The 15257-nt window shown below is 44.4% G+C and overlaps 1 protein-coding gene across 4 annotated transcripts; it reads left to right on the top strand.

Annotated features, from left to right (window-relative positions):
- The first annotated feature begins 45 nt into the window (after positions 1-45).
- On the top strand, positions 46-14883 carry FAXDC2 (fatty acid hydroxylase domain containing 2). Of its 4 annotated transcripts, none has more exons than XM_030957130.1 (11): positions 46-199; positions 3722-3832; positions 6433-6496; positions 7609-7656; positions 9940-10031; positions 10130-10227; positions 10946-11067; positions 11385-11590; positions 12496-12601; positions 13621-13787; positions 14727-14883. In XM_030957130.1, exons 4-11 carry the CDS (start codon positions 7609-7611, stop codon positions 14881-14883), a joined length of 996 nt encoding a protein of 331 aa, XP_030812990.1. In that variant the 5' UTR covers positions 46-199; positions 3722-3832; positions 6433-6496. The 4 variants fall into 4 exon arrangements, with proteins under 4 accessions (XP_030812990.1, XP_030812989.1, XP_030812988.1 ...); XM_030957129.1 differs by having other exon boundaries at positions 3713-3832; XM_030957131.1 differs by lacking the exon at positions 46-199 and adding an exon at positions 1800-2503 and having other exon boundaries at positions 3728-3832.
- The last annotated feature ends 374 nt before the right edge of the window (positions 14884-15257 follow it).

The raw sequence follows: 15257 nt of genomic DNA, 5'->3' as shown, positions 1-15257 counted from the left end.
GCGGGAGGGGGGGAGGGACGAGGGAGCTGGGTGCCTGCGCTCCTTGAGGGAAGCGTCGCCATAACACCCAGCGGGGCTGGGGTGGGCTTCCAGCATGGGGAGCCCCCAGCACCCTGATCCCTTGGGACACGGGCTGCGCCGGGCCCTGACTGAGCGTCCCCGAAAGAAGCAGCGGCCGCCCCTCCCTCACCAAGGGGAGGTGAGGGGGTCCCCGGGTCGGGGTTGGGCCCGAGCCCCCCCGGGCTCCCAGGCCAGGGTGGGAGCGGGTGAGGGTTCGGTTCCAAGGGGGATTTCCTAAAGCCCAGGGAGCAAACGCTGCTGTCCTGGCACGCCTTGCTCTGCTCCTACGCTGTAGTGCGCATCAAGCTCATTAATGGAGCAAGATCTGCTTCTCCCTACAGGGGCTTAGAAGTCATTTAAGTTCCTACTGCACCTGCTGACTTTTAGTCTGGCTTCTCCTGTTCCAGGAATGGAATTTAAGTTACGTTAGCAACAGAAGGTTGTAGCTGGTAAAGCAGCTACCGCTTGTGTAACGCGGCTGCCAACACTTGCTGTGCTGGCTGATGCTGATGGCAGGTCGGCAATTCATTTGGAAGCTCGTCTACTAATTAAACTTAGATAGTGCTTCCTTTATTTTAGACCGCCATTCTTCTGGACGGGGCTGCATCTGTTTTAAAATGTGTATGTGCCTCTATAAATATATATGTTCTGGTGCTGGATTGTCTGCCCACCATGTGGGAGTCTTTCCCTGAATCTCGGCTTCTTGCCCAGCATTTTGATCAAAGTATCTGCAAAAGCAGATATTGATATCTTTCACACGTCAGACACCGTTCAGTGTCTCAGGTTTAATGTTCATGCCTCAGCAGAAATGTTGCCTTTAGAAAAGAAGAAGGTTTTTCAAGTGTTGCTGTGTTGAGTGACCTTGCTGCTGTCAGCATCTTAGTACATTCCCTTTATTGAGCATTATTTTGATTCAGAGTTTATCTTCAGGGATGATAGAGAGTTACTGTTTTGCTTAGCTCTGCAGTCTCTGGTGTTGTGCAATTTATGCAACATGCAATATGCTACACTGCCAGAAAGTAAACACCTTTCTTCCTGTGGTCAATTGAGTCTGGGGTTTTGTACAAGGAAATCTGTGTTATTAGCAGGTAAATTCAGCAGGCTGGATTACAGCACCCTGTAAATATAAGGTGAAATTTTTATTTCCCAAAAGAGTTCAGAGTCATTTTTCTTGCTCGTAAACCCAGCGCTTGAAGGGATGTTGAATCCGGGGCAAAAAGGAGGATGCATCTCCTCAGGCTACTGTAAATATCTGTGCCTTGATACTGTAATAAAAATGTGTTGCAGGCAATAATCACCTGTGATAAATTACATTTGTAGTGTGTAAAAATTTGTCTGTAAGAAAAAGCTGTTCAAGGATGTTGGCAAGCACTGGTGGGAAGCGCTGGAGACGCATTTGGTTTGATGAGGTCAGAATTTTTTTCAAGCATGACATGGCTAATAAAGATTCAGAATAGCTGGAAGAGGCACCCTGCTCTTTAAAGGGTCCCATCATTTTTGTATTTGGACGTTTCCAAGGTTGCCTCCAGCTCCAGCACTCCAAAGCAAATCTTGAAGAGTCCTCACATCTACACTGAGTGTAGAGCTGCATTATAAGGTGGAATAAAGGTGTTTAACTCAGCGTTTTCACACTGGGCAGCTTGAGCTGCACGTCCTGTTGTGCCTTTTCTTTAGAGCTTACTCACAGCACCACAAGAAAACTTACTTGTGGGAATCCTGAAAGGTGAATTCATCCTTCTGTTGTTGCACAGGTGTTCCCAAAGCAGCCACTGCAGTGCTAGGTAGTGGCTCACATGCCCTGGCAGAGGGTGAGAAATCTGGTTCAGAATGCAGGGAATTAGGCAGGGGGTGAGTGTGCCAAGTTCAGATTCCTCTTCAGGAACTATCAGTATGGCCTTGTCCAGTCCCCTGAAAGATAATTCATAGATTTTCCCCTGATGTTCCTCTCAAACAGTGAAACGACCAGTGCCTATTACAAAAACTGTGGGGAGTAAACAAAGTTTTATTATGAAGTGTCTGATCAAAAAGCTTTTTTTGCTGAGAAGAAATCAGACTTCTTGCATGGCTCAGCAAAGATTGCAGCAGCGTTGGGGTGTCTGTGGTAGAGACAGCAGCCCAGGGCAGCCAGCAGGCAGAAGCAGCAGTTTGATCAGTGACAACCTGGGCTAGACACAAAATTGCAGCAGAAGATAAATGGCATTTACAACCCTATGACTAATGTGCTGAGCTGTCCCTATGGGTATGAATATTTCAGAGATCACCCATGTTGGAATTGAGCAGTGGTTCAAAAGGAACACAGGTCTGAAATTCACTCTTATCACCTACTATTGGCTGTTGGATGAACAGCCCTCCCCCTGCAAGCTCAAATCCAAAGATCAGCTGAGGACATTATCCTTATGGCACCCCTCTCTTGAGATGCTCATTTCCACTTCCTCCTCTGCACGTGAGTAAATAGTTTGAAGGAATCACATTCCTCTCCGTTGAGCCTGCTCTGTGTGATAAATGCCAATTATTAGCAACAGTTAAGAATTACAACTTCTGTCCCTACCAGGGAATAATTGGAATTAAGCAAGAGAAAGTGAGGATGGAAACACTAGCAGTGTTCAATGCTGTTTGCTCTTGCAGAGTGAACTCTGCGGTGCCAGCTCTGCTGGCACAAGGTGTTACTGAGAAAGAGCATTTGTTGCTTCACCTGTGGAGGGCAAACAAGGCTAACTGTGAGGCAGAGGTGATATTCCCTGTTTTTCCTCCTGTGGAAAAATAGATCTGGAAAGTTATGGTAGTAACACCCTCAGTTCCCAGAGCTTAGCTGGTAACAGGGCACTATTTATGGGCTAAGTAACAGATTGGGGCCACATTTGCATAAGATCGATGCTGCTGTAAATTGCATCTTGCTCTCTGCAATACCATAATTACACACTTTATGGTCTGTAAACATCATGTTTAAAGACAACTGAGCCCACGCACATGCTAACCTATGTGTGTTTTCACCTTACCCATGCAAGCAAAGCCTGTTACTGGTTGAGGGCGCAGTGTAGCAACAGAGTTGGAATAATTTTTAGACTTAGTACAACACCATGAAAACTGGACTGCTGTTTTTTTGCCAAATTCCACAGTAACCCTTATTGCTTTTAACAAATACACCTTTGACCCATTCAGTTGCACTGGCAGTAGCTATTTTGTGCTCCAACCATGAGTTAGTGAATTATAAAAACTACTTATCTTTAGGATGTTGGTGGCTTTTTTGTTCTCAGGTACAACAATGAAAAAACTTAGAGAGATGCAGAGATGTGTTCCACGTGCTTAACTGAGTAACAGCATGCACATACACACGGGGAACACTGCCAGCACTAACAATGACATGGCACTGCCTTCACATGACTTGTCTGGGAGGGGACAGGCAGCTCCTGCTTGGAAACACACCCCCAGTGCCCTTGCCTAAACCCTCATAAAGCTTTGACAGCAGTCATGAAAAGTGAGGAGTTCTACTCTGGGCTCTGAATAGACACAAAGGACCTCTCCTCGGCTACCATCAGCAGGTGGTGAGCAAAGAACAGGCAGCCAGAGTTCAAGGGTGCTTGAAAAGATATGATAGAGACTTTGAGGAAGTCATTAGAAGGCAATGTCGTGTCTGTGTGAAGTCCATTGTCAGCTTTTCTAGGAACAGGGTTTCCCTTAAAACCGTGCAGTGCTTGGTAGGACATCAAACACCACGGCTGGTCCTGTGTCTCTCCACACAGAGGGGCTGATATGCAACTGTTCAGGTGACCAGGTAAGTGCTCCTGTGTTCTTTGTTCTCTGTGTTCTGTACTTTCATGGATAGTCACAGCCTTTGCTCTCCCAGGAGCAGTTTTCCACTGTCTGTGCCTTATAAAGGTTGGTTTCAGTGAAGTAAGAGCTACACCAGAGGCTTCAGGAGGAAGGCACAAGGATGGGGGGGCAGCCAGTCCATCACAGCAGATGCAGCTGTTCTGAGCTGTGCCTGCCATGCAGGTCTGGCTGGTGGGAGAAGGATGCAGTGCAGGGAAAGGGCACCTGTGCTGCCTCAGCTTGAGGCTCTCTGGGCACCAGAACTATAAGAGAACAGCAGGCATGGGGCATAAATAATAATTCACATGTTTAAAAAAATGTAAAAAATACAGCAGGGTTTTTTTCACATTATACTCAGATTATATTGAGCATTTAAAAACATGACTTAGACAAACTAGCTTTTATCAGTACCAGAAGTGGAAGATTCAGTGAAAACAAGATATTTGACTTAATGAACAGTTTTTGGGCAAATGAAGTTATACATGGAAATAATAATAAAAAAATGTATTAGAATTCTTGTTTGACTAGTGTATATTTCCCCTTTAATGTCAAGAGACTGATTGGAAAAGCAATTACTTTTACTCTAGGGTTGAGAATTTGCTTTGGATCAAATTTGGTGTTAACTAATTCGAAATAACTGGAAAGGAACTTTTTTTTTTTAGGCAGTACTAATTCTAGCTGATATTTGGAAATAGCTGCAGGCAGCTGAGAGCTTCAGTGGTTGATTTGGGGCTGTAAAATATGCCAACATGAGAGCAGTGCCAAGCAGCTGAATGGCTTTTTTGTTTGCTGAAACAGCCATGGTTACATGAATGGTTTTTTAATGTATTTGGTGTATTCTGAATCAGGAGAGACATTAGACAATAAAAAAAGAGTAGGTAATGAGATGTTGGGGAAAACCTACTCTATCCAATTTTTTCTGAGTTTAATGTAAATAATGTAGAATTTTATCCTGCAAAGTGGCTTAATAAAGGCAGTGTTCTGAAACAGAGGGTAAGCAGATGTGGCAGCTCTGCTTTGAACTGGAAATCTTTGCCCAAGCCAGCCTTCTGTCATAAACTGATTATTTTAAAAGACTACTAGAAATGTGATTGTAATTTTAACTCTTTCCTAAATGCACAGAATATGTGACTCAATCAAGTAATTGCTCCTCCTAAAAACTCAAAGCAGAGTCACATTTTCTACAGTGCTCTGCCCTGGAGCTCTTCACATGCAAGGGTGTCAGCAGGTTTGAGTCAGCCCTGCTGGATGGAGGAACCTCTGGAGCATCAACCTTCCAGCTCAGTGAGGTTCCCCTTTCACATCTGCCTCTCCTAATCTAATGTTGTCTGCTACAAAGTCATCAGAGCAGAATAATCTCTTTAACCACAGAAAACTATGGCCAGCACTATTTACTTTACTGTCCCAGCAGAATAATTGGATATTGCTCTTTTCAGCTCCCTGCTGGGTGGTTGTAATGATAGGGATGTGCACAGCTAAGAGCAAATAATAGGAGTTATAACCAAAAAAATTCCAAGTGGAAAAAACTTACAGTGAAGGTTGTCAAATACTGGAACTGATTTCCCAGAGAAGCTGTGAAATCTCCCTCTGTGCAGACACTCAACTGTTCAAAGCTCTGAACAACCTGTTAAGAAATCTGGAATGGAGCAAAGCCTCAAAGGAATGGATTATTCAGGCCTGACATATTTCAAGCTTTAGTAGTGTTTCCTTGGAGGCAGTGGGCACACCTGCCCTGAGAGGACCTGTGTGACAAGATAGGCATGTAGGGGATGTTAGGTAACATATGTGATTAGAAGGTCTTTAAAAAAATTAAGATAAGATCAATTTAAATTTGGCCTGTGGCATGTTATTTATGCTCTTCTCTTCAGGCTAGCAGGTTATTTTTGGTTGTTTCTTATGGGTATTCTTCATCAGATATATCAGAGTTCAACTGTATTTTATCAATAAAGATGTGGTTGGCAGACAATGTATGAGAGGAAAAGAAAATCCCACAGACTGGCTGTGGTATCTCACAAAGTGCAGTAGTGAGGAGCTCTGTGTCTGGGGAAGGACAGGAAGCCCTGGGACACTGCAGGTTCCCCAACACATTCCCATTTGAAGCAATAGCACCTTAGGGCACCTCTCATGCTACCCTTTTGGGCCAAGGGAGACAAAGTGAACTTGGATTTGGTTTCTTTTTGAGACTGCTACCAAAATTCAGCATTTCCCATAGGAGTACATCCAGCCCTAGTGTTGAAATACAGGGTTGGGAGTTGGCCTCAGGGTTTCAAGTTTCAGATCCCTTTTTGCCTTGTTTTTCTTTTTTCCTCCTCAGAAGTGTCTAACATCAGTTTCTTCCACTAAAATGTGTAGTATGGTGGGCTGGCTCTTTTATGTCTGTGAGTAAGCAGGAAGGAGGTGTCTAATTTTACTGTCTCATGCCCTTTGACTGCATACTGATATGTAATGTAACAGAGATGGGAACACCTGTAAATAAACACAGTTGCATTTGTAAGAACATACCCAGAAGGCTATAATTTCAAATCTAAACCTCCTGACTAATGCAGGATTTCTTTTTGACAGTTTATTCCTCCTTTCTGAAACACTGCAAGAAGAGCACTCCCAAGAGCTTTCCTCCATCGTCAAGGTAGTACAATATCATCTTCCTAATGAGTAATTTTCCAACTGTTTGTACCCTAGACAAGAATGTTTGAACCTTCTCTATGCTTGCCTTTGTACTTCAGGTAACAGTTTGCCTGTGCTTGAAATTCTGCTGAGTAGGAAAAGCAAAATGGATTAAGTTCTGCAATCCTCAGTAATCTGGCTGTCATGTTATTAGAAGTTGTGTGTTTGTTCTTAAAGACCATGTGAAACCAAGAAAATATTAAGGAATGTTTTGTTAACTTTTGCTAATTATATTTGATGATAAGCCTGTAGAAATATAAAAACAACTATGCAATAATCCCTAGGACAGCCAGAACATGGCTTGTAGCACAGAACCCCTCACGGCCATGGCCAGCAGTGAAGTCCCAGCAGCTACTCAGACCTTGGGTTTGATTTATTTTTTTAATTTCTTTTAACAAAACCATTAACAAATGGTCAAGCCAGAGCCAAATGCAGGGAGATTCATTATGAGATGGCCATGTGCCCATTTAGGACTTTAACTCCCTAAGTGACCGTAGCAGGACTTGAAGCAAAGATGATTTTCTTGCTTACCACATTCTTAAACTGTAACACAGAGTTTGAGTGAAGGCTGTGGGGCTCTATTGTGTTAACTCTCTGTGGCCCAAACTCAGTTTGTTTTCATCCTTGTTTGTTTAATTGCATGTTGCCATTATGGAAGAACATATGTCCCACATTATCGTTTCCTTACAGCCTGGGAAGGGCTGGAGTAGCTACTGGGTGCTGCAGTGGATTCCCAGGCCAGATCAAGGGAGGAAGTCTTTCCACAACACACCAGTGACACAAGCAAAAGATTTGGTTTTGGCTGTTCTCCCATTTTTCCTTGTTATCCTTGCATCCCTGTTAATCTTCTGGGACACTACTAACTCCTCAAGAAATAATGGCATTTTTCTTCTCAAGAACTCAGCTTTGTTCCATGGCCAACACACAAAGGATGGAGCAAGACAGGACATGGCACAGAGAGTAAATATTTTACACTTTTAGCACTGAACTGCAAGTGGAGGTGATTTGCTGTTGTCTGCATCATATTCTGCCACTCTCCCAAAGTTCACTTACTTAGATCACCTTTTATTTCAGATGGAAACCGACTCTGGATATTCCTCCACAGCTGAGCTGCAGAAGCAGGTAAAGGCTCCAGCTCACCGTTTTAAGGAAGCTCATGCAGGTGCTTTGGAAGGCTGAATGTGTTGAATCACCTTCTAAGAGAAGTGACAGACACATCCTCATTCCGAACATTTTTGCATAATTAGGAGCTCATCTCTTATCACTAAAGCAACACTTCCCCAGCATTTTTCCCTTCCAGTGGACTGCAGCTACAGCAGCAAGTGGGGAAGGACCTGTTATCTATGCTTGGGTGGTAAGAGCCCACCACAGTCCCCCATGACCAGAAGCTGTGCCACCTCACTGGGCCTGGTCCTGCTAATCTCTTATGGCCAGCTGATGTGCCCCAGTCTCTTTACCTTGCCAGCAGCAACCCTGTTCTGTACTTAAGGAGTTTGCCAGCTTCTACAAGCACTTTAAGAGCAAGAACTCAAGCAATCCATGAATTAGTTTGGAAACTACTGTGCTGTAGCTGTTGGCATGAGGAGAAACATGGTATTAAGCACTTGGACTTGATGAACAAGATTTGTTTTCTATGTGAACTTCTCTACTTTTACATCTCATGTAATTATAGTGTGTGGGATTCATGTAATCACTTCATCATTTGCAATAAAAACACAGCCTCAAAACAAGACAGTTTCTAGCCAAAGGGCTGTTAAAATAGCTGAAGTGTTGAACTTTAGATCCTCTCTGTCCTGTCTCAGAGCAGGACAGGTACAGTGTCTGTGAGTAGTAGGAGTTTAAAAGGATTGAAACTCTTGAGCTAAGGGATGTTAAAGCAACTGAAACCTTATTTGGGCTAATTGGAAATTCTGACACTTGTAAGACAGAATTTTTGTTTGGTATGCTCTTCATCCCAGGAGAAAAAGGATTTATAGGATTTTTTAACAGATTAATGTTAAAAAGCTCAAAACTTTCTATAAGTTCTGTAACCTTTTTTTTTCTAAAGAATAAGTGATGGTCCGGGGTCTAAAGATTAAGAAAGTCTTACATCAGCATACATGGGGCATAACATGGATACAACTGGAATTATGAAAGTGCTGAGAGAGCAGATCTCTGGTCCAGGATCCAGCAGGCACCATCTGATGCTGGAGGAGAGGCTTTTGCCAGCCTGGCATTTGCACTTCAGTACCCCCAGTGATAACAGTGGCAGCTGATTGCACTGCTCTCGTATCAACCCATAGGGTTCACAAATATCAAACGGTAGGGCAAGAGTCCTGTCAGTTCCTTCCTCCCTATCTGCTTTTTCAATTTAGAAGAAAAAAGGAGGTGATAGAAGGAAGGGGTTGCTTGTTTGTTTTAGTAGTGAATGTTTCAGTGCTAGAGCAAAGTTCTGTCCTGGGACAAATAAATATTGCTTATAAGTCCTGGGCCATATTTAATGTTCTGTAGCTGTTACAGAATCTAAAAGCCATGTAAAGAGGATTAATTTCTATTGCATTACCCTAAACCACCTGCATTTGGCATTTCTCAGAGCTGCCTCTCTTGTTTGTCCTCTCTGACAGGAGGTGAGCAGGACTGCAGCTATGAATCACACTGTATTCACTCCAGTCTGTTTGTGCAGCACAACACCACAGTTAAAAAACAGGAAGGACAGAGGAATGAAGAAGACAATAGCTGGTTATTATACTATTGCATTGATTTTTTTAAAAACATTTACCTTGCAGATAGACATAATTCATATTCACTCATGAAAACCAAATTAATTACACTCCAGAACCAATTCCAACTTGGACTACTCTAAAAGACAGATTGTTAATTATAAATTTGTTGTATATAGACAATTTGTTTTGAATATTTAAATATTCAAATATCCTGAATACTGCTTTTTGAATATACTTATTCCTGTTAACCAGGTCATCTGAGCACAGCTGTTCTTGACTGCTGTGGAGAGAAAACACTGCATCCTGGGAGGGAGAAAATACTGGGGGAGGGAGGTGCTGAGATGGAGCACCATTCCTTATTGCTGGTGTTCCTTTCTCAGTGCTCTGAGTTATCCAGAAGCCCCTGGAGCTATAGCCCTCCAGGTACTGAGCAGTATGCCAAATAAAGAGGGATAAAAATCAGTGGTCCCTTCTCTCCCTTCGCTTATTCCAAAGAAATTCCACATCAGTCATGCACCAGATCTCTGTAAGTGTGACAGATGGATGATTGATACACAATATCCCACAACAGCTTTGTCATTGTGTTCTTCAGAATGTGTGTGAAGCTAAACAGGCCGTCACAGGACTGCCTTCATCATTCCAAATACCAAAAATGCCAGGGCAGGACACAGCAGCATGTGCTCACTCCTGTTGCTTCTCACAGGGAAAGAAGCTCTCAGATGCCTTGAGGATCAGTGCCTACGTCTTCAGTACAGGCCTGCTCATGTTCACTGCCCTGGTGAACACTGCTTCTTGGTAAGAATGTTCAAACAAAGCAGCTTGGGGAGAAACTTTCTGTGGAAAGGGGGAAAGTGGATGAATAGATGGGCAACCAAGTACTGTTATTCCCACAGGTTAATGCAGAATATAACTTTAGGCAATTTCTGGCAAACGGCATGGTTGGAGTTCTACGACCATATGGAAGGAGATGAGTGGACAATCTTCCTCGTTGGTGAGTTTTAATGATGCTTCTCAGGAGAAATCATCCATGTATTATTGCATATTAAAGGGAGCCATGGACAAGCTTCCCAAACTCACTAATCTTCCCACTGACAAGCACTGGCGTGGAAGGTACCCACAGGTGATGTGGTGCAGCTGTTCTGCTTTTGGATGGGGTCACAATCAGGGTCCTGTACAGATTAAAAATCTGATATTTTTGCTGCTACTGAAGTGACGTCCCTGTGAAGACACTTTGCTCCTGTGAGAACTGAATGACTCAGTAGAACTAATTACTAAAAATGTAAGTAAATTTAGTGAATTCTGCTCTTGCTGTAGTACTTACAAAACTCTTTTCTGTGATTAGCAGCTGGTGAACAGAACTGGTAGGGACCTTGCAAGGTTCTATAGATCAAGTCAACCTTATCCTACTTGGATTTAAAAGCAACAGAGGTCTTCCACCCACCTAGAAAAGCCTTTTCTTAGCTTCAGTTATGTCAGGTTTCAACCTCTGAGACATTTGTCTGCTCGAACCTCCTTCCCATTCTTTGATCTTACCTGGATGTCAGAATTTACCAATATTCCATTTTAAAGCATCTTTGGGCAGGGGACACACCCTTGGCACATCTGGGTCCCAGCAAAGTCTTCTGGGTACTGTGCCAGTGTGTTTTGTTTCTGATTTAGCCATAGTTCCCAATTCATTCACACATCTCTGCCCTTTCCTCATGCCACAGGGGCTGCATTGGTGCCTGCACTGGCTTTCTGGGGCTTCAATGGAATCCTTCTGGTGGCTGATATAACAGGAAAGCCAACTTTCATTACTCGCTATCGCATTCAGCTGGGCAAGAATGATCCTGTAAGTACTTCTCACTCTGCCTTTCCTGCTGGCTAAACACTTCCTGCACTCTCTTAGGCCAGGAATGGGGAGAAGAACCTGTTATGCTTTTCTCTTAGAACCAGGTAGGATTCCAGGGGGATCAAGTTAAGTCTTCTGTACCCACTGTAGGGAGGAAGGCAGATCCTGTTGTGAGGCTACTGATCAGATCTGCATTGACTGCTTGTTAAAGAGCTGATCCCAAAACTAACTGCCTACAAATCTTAAAGCTTTTCATCCTTCCAACTAAAACTGCATTGCTTCTTTCTTAATCTCAAGTCCTGACTTCTCTTTTGCAGGTGGACAGAAAGAAGCTGTGGAAAGCCATCTACACAGCGCTGGGTAATCAGTTCTTTGTCTCCTTTCCCATGCTTGTGCCCATGTTCTACATCATGAAATGGTGGGAAAACACCTTCAGCAAGGAATTACCAACCTTCCAATGGTTTCTTGTGGAGCTAAGCATTTTTACTGTAGTAGAGGAAATTCTCTTCTATTATACACACAGGTGAGCTGAGCACAGGAACAGGTGCTTGATTTTCCTCCATGCCTTTAAGTTTATACTCATACCCTACAACAGCAATAATCCTCATCCCTCTGTTCCACCAATCTTGTATTTATATGGGAAATCTACCCTCACAACATGAGGCCTTGCTGCTGCCAGTAACTGTAGTAAACAAAAATGGGTAGAATTTTAAAGGTGGAACAGCTTAAAAGCTAAGGAAGAAACAGAACAGGCAGTTTTTCACAGAAGCTGTAACCCAGCATTCTTTGAAAAGAACAAGACTGATTATCCTGAAAGACAAAAATCTCAAGGGTCAGCGACTGATCTCTGTTCCCTTGTCCAGCACCTACAAATGGAGTCATGTCTAACTTCTACAGCCTGTCTTCCAACACTGCAGGATTCCCAAACACTGACACCATCATTAGAGGACAGAACTAAAGGAAGGAAGACAAAAGAAGCAGAAGCAAGCGCAGTACTCTCAGAAATCTGTAGGTTTCCCTTTAGGACAAATGCACCCAAAAACTGTAAATGCAGTTTTTTACCAAGGACCCATGGAACTGAAAATTCTGATTCTTTGACAGTTTCCAGTAGAAAAAGTCCAAACAGTGAAAGCATAAAGTGAGTCTTCCCCTAATAGTTCTCCTAGATTTGAGTAAATAAGTAATTCAGGGACTTTGATTTATGGGATTTATCTGGCCTGAGTTTATCATAAGCCAGCAGACACATTAATTGAATAAGGGCTCAATACAAAGAGAGCAAAGGAAGCAAGGAATCCTACACTCTTATTGCCAGCTGCTCTGAAATCTTTATGTTAGAGGAGACACAAGCAAGTCCCCTGCAGAAAGTCTGTGTTCTGTTACTCCTTTTTTGCAGAGCTCAAAACCTGCCTTTCTGTTTCCTCTGCCTAGGCTTGTTCACCACCCAGTGCTGTATAAGCACATTCACAAGAAGCACCACGAGTGGACAGCCCCCATCGGCGTGGTCTCCATTTATGCTCACCCTATAGAGCACATAGTAAGTGGACTCTCCCATGGTCACCCTCCAGGTGCTGTGTGGAGTGTAATTTCCATGGCAAGAGAAGAGAATTTGCCCTGAGAGGCTTCTTCCTTAGGAAGAGGAAGCTGAGCTGCCCTGCCAAGAAGCTTGGCTCTAGTGGGGTTGCAGTAATTGTTTATACTGGACTCCAGCAGCTTCCAGAGCACAGATCCAAGGGCCTCCAGTAGATAAGGAACTGACTGGATAGGGCTTCCCATGAGCCCCAAGAGGACTGGGAGCACAGACAGTGCTTTCAGCAAGAGATATGACAGCCTGAGTGATTGTGTGGACTTGGAAATCTGTCAGGATTTTTGTGGTGGTTGCTGGCATCAGTGTTTGCAAGGAGTGTATCCCAACACCCTTGCAGCTGAGACTTCTCAGGAAAACACATCCCACCTTCAAATATTCCACTTAAAAATTCCATCTCCTGTTACCAGTAGTCCTGGGCTGCTCTGAGGGTCTCCCCAGCTGACAGTCTTTGGACAGCATAATGATTGAGGAGCCCAGCTGAGCTGTGCTGGTGCCTGCAGCTGGGTCTGGGCAGCCAGAGCCATTTGTGCCAGGGCAGATCACAGTGAAGAGCTGCAGCAGGGTTTGTCACATTGCTGTGTGTGTCTGCAGGCCAACCTTTCACAGTGAGGTTTCCCAAGGGCAGATTCAGCATTATTCCAAGGTGAGGCTGAAATTCACACCTCAGACCCCAGGGTGATTTACTGGGATCATGCTGTACTCACCCAGGTTTGGAGTCATGTCTAACTTCTACTGCAGGCTTATGGATTTGGGCTTTGACAATGGTTTGCAGTAGTAGAACTCTCTTATCTCTAGTATTACTTTTTGGATGATTATGTAACTTTAGTAAGGTGTTTGCAGAGAGCTCTTCCCTTTACACTGTGCACAAAACAAACCAGTGTGATGGATCACCAGGTGACAATTCAGCTCCTAGAGGAGAGTCTGCTTGTGGTGGACCCATTAATGAGGTACTTTCTTCTCATTTCCAGGTCTCCAACACTCTGCCTGTCATGACTGGCCCGTTGATCATGGGATCTCATATTGTTTCAGTCTCAGCATGGTTCTCCATTGCTCTTGTAACAACAAGCATTTCTCACTGTGGCTACCACCTGCCCCTCCTGCCATCTCCAGAGTTCCATGACTTCCACCACCTCAAGTATGTCTGGGCACTGCTCAGCTTTCCATTCTCCTGCCTCTCCACTGGCACCACTGGCAGGGAAAGCTCCTTTCTGAGGGTCAAGTGGGTTTGCCTGACTCATGCACCAGCAGAGCAGCTCTCCAGTTCACCTGAGAGCAGGCTGAGTGCTGCCAGTTCTTAGAGCAGTTAAACTGGGATTTCAAGGCATTCCAGCCCTGTTAAGGACAGTTCTCTGCAAGGTTCTTCCTAGAAGTTCAGAATACACTTCATGTGATCTAAGGACAGAGCCAGGGCAAGTCACACAGGTAAAATAAGCGAGCCTGCCTGTCTGTCCCTCTGCCGTACACTGGGATCAGTAACACTGATCAGATTACACTTTGCCCAGACAATCACCATTAACCCTTCCTGACAGAGATTCTCAGCCTCCTGTGCTGGACAGAGAGCAGTTGCAGCAGACTGTTCAAGGATACACACCCAAGCAGTGGAGAAACATTCCCAGCTCCCAGTGTGCCCTATATTCAGACACGCTGCCCAGAAATGTCTGTCCTGCTGCAGAACCAGCCCAGGGGACAGTTCCATCACCACATGCCAGGACAGGGATCTCTGCAGAGCTGAGACACTCTGGGTGGAAGAGCTGTGCCAGCTGGAGCACATCTGCTCATATCCCAGGACAGGCAGGTCTGGAGAGCTCGTGGGGCATGGAAACATGGGTGTCCAGTGCTCCTACAGCTCTGAGCTGCCCAGGTGAAGCAGCTACTGCTCAGTGCCACCATTTCTGGGCAATGATGGCACCAGAGAGGAGCTGCAGAAGGTTCACCCAGGCTTTGACAGAGCTGCCAGAGAGACTGGTGCTGAAATCCCATGGACAGATTATCAGGGCTCAGAAAGAAATGGAAAGAGGAAGGGCAAGGTAACCTCAGTAACTTCCAGTGATGTTTATCTGTGTTTGGTTCTCAGGTTCAACCAGTGCTATGGAGTGCTGGGAGTGCTGGATTTTCTGCATGGCACAGACAAAATGTTCAGACAGACCAAAGCCTTCGAGAGACACAAGGTCCTGCTCAGCCTCACACCACTCTCTGAAAGCATCCCAGAGCCACCCAAGAAAGAGGAGTGAACCAGCCCAGCAGCTCTTGGCCAGCCTGGTGATGAGCAGAGTGAGAGACAATGATTTATGCCAAATAGTATTTTAATCAGGAAACAAATTCTTGTCCACACATAACAGATCATGAAGCTGAAGTTAAATATGCTGCTTGGAAACGACTGCACTTTTGCTGACATTGTTTTCTATATAAGACACTTATAAAAAAACCTGCTCTAGAAATCTGTTTTTAAAATTTAATTGTTCATCTGTTACTTGCACTGTCCCTTGGTTCCAGCTGCCTGTGTATGAGCCAGGTGTGTTCTGGGCCACATGGCTCAGGGTTCCCATTGGTCAGCCCACTGTCCCACAGCCCTACCTATGGAACCAAAGCCACTTCCCCTGCTCCT

This window comes from Camarhynchus parvulus, chromosome 13 (genome assembly GCF_901933205.1).
Source record: "Camarhynchus parvulus chromosome 13, STF_HiC, whole genome shotgun sequence".
NCBI classification, from domain to species: domain Eukaryota; kingdom Metazoa; phylum Chordata; class Aves; order Passeriformes; family Thraupidae; genus Camarhynchus; species Camarhynchus parvulus.
The sequence above is the reverse complement of the archived record's forward strand: the minus strand, read 5'-3'. Positions and strand labels throughout refer to the sequence as shown.